Genomic DNA, 4,960 nt, shown 5'->3' on the forward strand with positions numbered 1-4,960 from the left:
AAAAAAAAAAAAAAAAAAAAATAGTGTTTGAAATTATAAGCCATATAAGTGAGCTGACAACTCCATAGGACAGTGCAGGGGTGGTGGTTTGTATCCTTAAGAAGTTCTTTGTTGCATTGTTCTATTCCCCCTTCCTGAAATTCCAAAATTGGTAAATGCAAAGGGCTTAATAGTGGTAGTGGGCTTTTCTGGATATAATTGTTGAAATTAACTTTATAAAAACGTAGTTCATTTGCTTAAAGACTACATGTGCCAGCCATTAAATGATGACTTTTCTGAGCACTTTTGTAAATTTTGCCTCTTTCTACTATTGTCGCTAGTTCCGTGTAAATGAGTTTGGCGCCTTGGAAGTTATTACAGATGAGAGTGAGATGGAAAATGTTAAAAAAGCAACAGCTACCACAACTTGGATGGTACCAACTGCTCAAGAAGGTAAGAACAGGTCATCTGCATTGTCCTTTCTTTTTTTTTTTTTTTTTTGAAGAGTTTTAATGTAAGAATATCTAAGGTTTTATAATAGGCTGGAACTTTGAAAATCCTGGGTGATCTTTGTGTCACATATTCTTAGGTAAATTTCTATGGCGAAACTAATATGGAACCAGCTTTTATATTTTAAAATAACTATAAAGTGTCTTCTTTCTTTATGCCAGATCTGTCATAGCATAAGGTTAATTGGAAATTATCAAGTAAATCCATGTTGTAATAGCCTACCCAGGTGATTTAGCCAAAAGCCTGCCACTTTTTTCTCATCTACTCCGATGGTTGTAACTAACACCTATATGCTGATGACTCCTAAATCTATATCTCCAGCCCCGACCTCTCCCCCGAGCTCCAGGCCCGTATTTCCACCTGCCTACTGGACATCTCCACCTGGATGTCCCACAGGTACCTCAAACTCCACATGTCTGAAATGCGATTCATTTTCTATTTCTTTCTCCCCTCCCCCCAACCTGCTTTTTCTTCTGTAGCCCGTAATATCAATTGATGGTAGCACCATCCACCCAGTGGACAAGCAAGAAGTCTAGGAGTCATCCTGAATTTGTTCTCTCCCAGCCCCATAGCCTGTTACCTAATCCTCTTGGTTTTTATTTCCTAAATACATCTCAGATCTGGCCTTTTCTACCTATTATCACTGCCACTGCCTTAGTTTAGGGCCTAATCACCTCTCACCTGAATTACTGCAGACGGGCTCCTAAAGAATCACTCTGCTTCTGATTTCCCCCAATTTATCCCGCACACCGAAGTCAGAGGAACTTGTGTAGATTGCTTATCTGACACTTCACCAACTTCTTATTGTCTCTTTAGCAAAACAGACAAAGAACTGGGTGACCCGCACCCACCTGCTTGCTTTGTGTCTTTGCTCTCTGTTCTGTTCTTCGTATGCTGTGTTCTGGCAGGGCCAGCAGCACTGAATTACATAAAATTCTCCCAACATATCATGCGGTTTCATACTTTCTTGCCTTTTGTGCTCATGCTGTTTCTTCTGGCTGGGATGCTGTTTCTCTCTTTGTCCAGTTGGTAAATTCCTCTTTGGCCTTCAAAACCCTGTTGAGGCTTTATATCAGAACATCTTTCCTTGCCCTCCCCCCGGGCCGGATGAGTCACTCCTTCCTCTGTGCTGCTTCTGGAACTTGTTCATGCTTCAATTATTGCATGTATCACATTTTATTATAAATATTGGTTTTCTTGTCTGTCTTCTCTTCTAGACTGTGAGCTCTCTTGGGCAAGGTCTATACTGTCATCAGTGTCTAGCGTAAATTGGTGCCTAATAAATGTTTGCTGAATGAATGATTAGCCTAACGATTCAAGCAAAAGCAAATAATTATGATTTAGGAGATCTTCTGCATTAAAAGTAAAATAGAAAGATGTTGATTCAGCCCATTAAGTAAAAGAGTCACTCATCAAAAACACGATATAACATAGATAACCCTTTTAAAATTTTGTCAGAAAGATACAGCTGTATAGGATTCTATGGATGGTTGGTTTCATCTTCTGAATTTAGTGACTAATGAAATTTTCTTCGTTTTACTTTGAACTCTGTAGAAAAGGCCTTGGACAAGCTTTTGTTTACCTTTTCTGAAGAATTTTTTTGTGTGTTATGTAAATAATTTGAGTGATTCCTGTCAAGCCCATCCTCTTCTCCCTCCCAAGTGCTGTGTGGTTTGATCATTCATTCATTCATTCAACAAACATTATTCTTTTATTGTGTTGCTAACAAAATTATTAGAAGAAAAAGTCTAAATGTGTTTTGCAATGATTTCTGTCGCGGTTTTAACTTTTTTTTCTTCTTTTCGTCTTCTAGTCTTTTCCGAGAAGACTGGGATGCCTTTCAGGTTGAAGGAGCCAGTGAAAGTCGAAGGGCTTCAATTCTGTGAGAACTGTTGTCAGTATGGCAACGTAGATGAGTGTCTTTCTGGAGGAAACTATTGCAGCCAGAATTGTGCTCGGCATATCAAAGACAAGTAGGTTTTTGCCCCCATTCCATCTATAAAATGAGTTTTAGAGTCCAAGGGCCTGGTGCTTGGGAATACAGAGGTTTTGTGCTCTCTGATGTCTGTCATCCAAAAATACCTTTTTTCCCCCAGAGACTTTCCCCTTGGAGACACTTGGACCCTGATCCCACTACTGGACTGGTGTCTTTGGTCATGTCTGAACTGAGTTGTGCTGTTCACGTCCTAGCTGCAATACAACCTCTGCCTCTTTCTTTAGCCTTTTGTTTACATTAATTTTATTGCTCCCCAGCCAAGAGTATTTAGATTTCTTTGGGCTACATACACATTTTAATGATACTCATGTTTGTGGAAACACAATTTTGTTTATATTTTGGGAGGTCTTAGGTAATTCAGCTAAAACTCCACAAATGGACCGAAGCTTCGCCTGACTGAGAATCCGCTGAATGGCCATAGTGAGTAGTGTGGTAGTTGTGTTACTGCTGATCTCAGGATGGACTGAGGATTCAGAGTCAGGGCCGTCAGCTGTGACTGACGGTAGTGTGACTGCCATTGGGAACTGTCACCAGCAAGGTGTATTTCCTGTATATACTTGTATACTACAAATAAATGACTTGGCATTTATGTTTGAGTGGAGTTTCCCATGTGTTTCAGTCAGAACAGGCTGGAGAATTGTCTGTTTTCGTTAGCCACCTGATGTTTTACAAAGTTACACTTGGCCTTTTTCAGTTGGACTTGGCATTCTTAATAATTGCTAGATCCTTGCTTTAAAATTGCCCCTGAAGACTAGAATATCTCTAAATAATCGATTCTTTCATTAGTATGGATGGCAGCTGTGGAAGACAAATAATTTTGAACTTGTTAGAACCTGTTTCACCTGTAGTGCTGGTGCCCTTTTAAAATTATATCATTAATTACATAATTACACTAATTAATTATATAAATTAACACGTAAGCCAATTTCCACTTTCTGTCTTGACAGTGTTATACATGAGGGTGGTTTGAAGTGTCTCTTATCTGTGATATGTACACCATTCTCCTGGTGGTTAAATATTTTTTTTTAATGAGTTTGGCATTGCTAATCAACATGCAGATATTTGATGGGTATTGTCTCCTGTCACTTTTTTGGGCTTATAAATTCAGCAGAGATCAGAAGGAAGAAAGGGACGTGGGAGAAGACAATGAGGAGGAAGATCCTAAGTGTAGCCGGAAAAAGAAGCCCAAGTTATCTCTGAAAGCGGACTCCAAAGAGGAGGAAGAGCGAGATGAGGAGACGGTTAGTACCCACAGGGCTGCGCCTTCGCAGGTAGCACCGCGGCCCGAGGCACTGGCTCTGGAGCCAGTTACCCGAGTTCACAGGTTGGTTCCGTGACCTTGTTTTACCATCAGGAGGTTACCCACCTACCCTCTCTATGTCACTGTCCTCATCTCAAGATGGGAGTTATAAATAGTAGTACCCCTTCCTCAGGGTGAAGAAGGGGGATGTTCTGGAATTTACTGCTGCAGTGAGAGAGGCACCAGGAGAACCTTCAGTTGCGCAGATGAATTTTAGATTCCTCTTGACAGCAAAATGCCAATCCCATTTTGGTAAATTGCAGACAGATCTCCTAAAACTACGTGAGTAGGTATGAAATGGCAGATGAATGTCAGGTATATTTAGCTAAAACTAATTCACAATGCTAATTAAAACATAAACATCCCCTCTCTAAAATATTTATTAGTAACTCTATATGAAAAGAGAGCTTTGAGGTCTCAAAGCATTTTCCTTAAGATCAATATTGAGCAACGATGATTGGCTAGTCACTGTTTTAGGAGTTGGGAATGCAGGGATGAATAAGACAGCAGGAAGACAGGGTTTCTTTTCTCAGGGACATTACATTCTTGTTAAGGGGACATAAAATTAACAAAGTAAACAGGGGAAATATCAGCCTGTGATGAGCGCTGTGCTGAGAATTACAATAGGGCATTAAGATGATCTGACTGCTTTAAGTTGGGTTATCAGGGAGGCCTCCTAGGGAGAGTGGCTTGGACAGTGTGATCTGAATGATAAGAAGGAGGCTGATGTAAAGTTGGGAGTGAGAGGCCCCGTGGGGCAGTGGAATTGCTAGGGAAAAGACCATAAGGTAAGAACCCGTGTGTGTCGCATGTTTTGTTTAAGGAAATAAAGAAGACAAGGTAGTTGAGCCTTGAGGACTAGGGGAGAATGGTGTAAGATGAGGCTGAAGAGTTCTGTGTGGTCCAGGGCTTTATGGTAAACCAGAGTAATGGGTTTTCACTTTATGCTGAGTATGATAGGAAGCCATTGGAAAGTTGAAGGCAGGGGAGTACTTTGATATGATTAATGTTTTTAAATGATCACTCTAGCTTTGACATGTGAGGGCAAGAGTAGAATCAGGGAAACCAGTTAGGAGTTTATTGCAGTGACTAAATAAGAGGGCTGTTTAAGATAGAAGTCGGTGGATTTGAGATAGATGCTAAAGGTAGGGTTGTCAGGGTGTGTGAGGGAAAGA

General features: G+C 40.5%; 1 protein-coding gene across 4 annotated transcripts in view; it reads left to right on the top strand.

Moving 5' to 3' along the window:
* Positions 1-4,960, top strand: part of L3MBTL3 (L3MBTL histone methyl-lysine binding protein 3) — a 117,562-nt gene that overhangs the window by 29,933 nt on the left and 82,669 nt on the right. Inside the window, exons 2-5 of one of the 4 annotated variants that reach the window (XM_007450527.1) lie at positions 321-432; positions 811-885; positions 2,303-2,462; positions 3,597-3,726. In XM_007450527.1, the coding sequence (XP_007450589.1) occupies positions 321-432; positions 811-885; positions 2,303-2,462; positions 3,597-3,726 (477 nt within the window). Of the gene's footprint in view, positions 1-320; positions 433-810; positions 886-2,302; positions 2,463-3,593; positions 3,727-4,960 lie in introns of all 4 variants that reach the window. The other 3 variants (XM_007450526.1, XM_007450528.1, XM_007450529.1) reach the window with 3 other exon arrangements.

The sequence above is a fragment of the Lipotes vexillifer genome, unplaced genomic scaffold, assembly GCF_000442215.2.
Source record: "Lipotes vexillifer unplaced genomic scaffold, Lipotes_vexillifer_v1.1 scaffold537, whole genome shotgun sequence".
Lineage (NCBI taxonomy): Eukaryota > Metazoa > Chordata > Mammalia > Artiodactyla > Lipotidae > Lipotes > Lipotes vexillifer.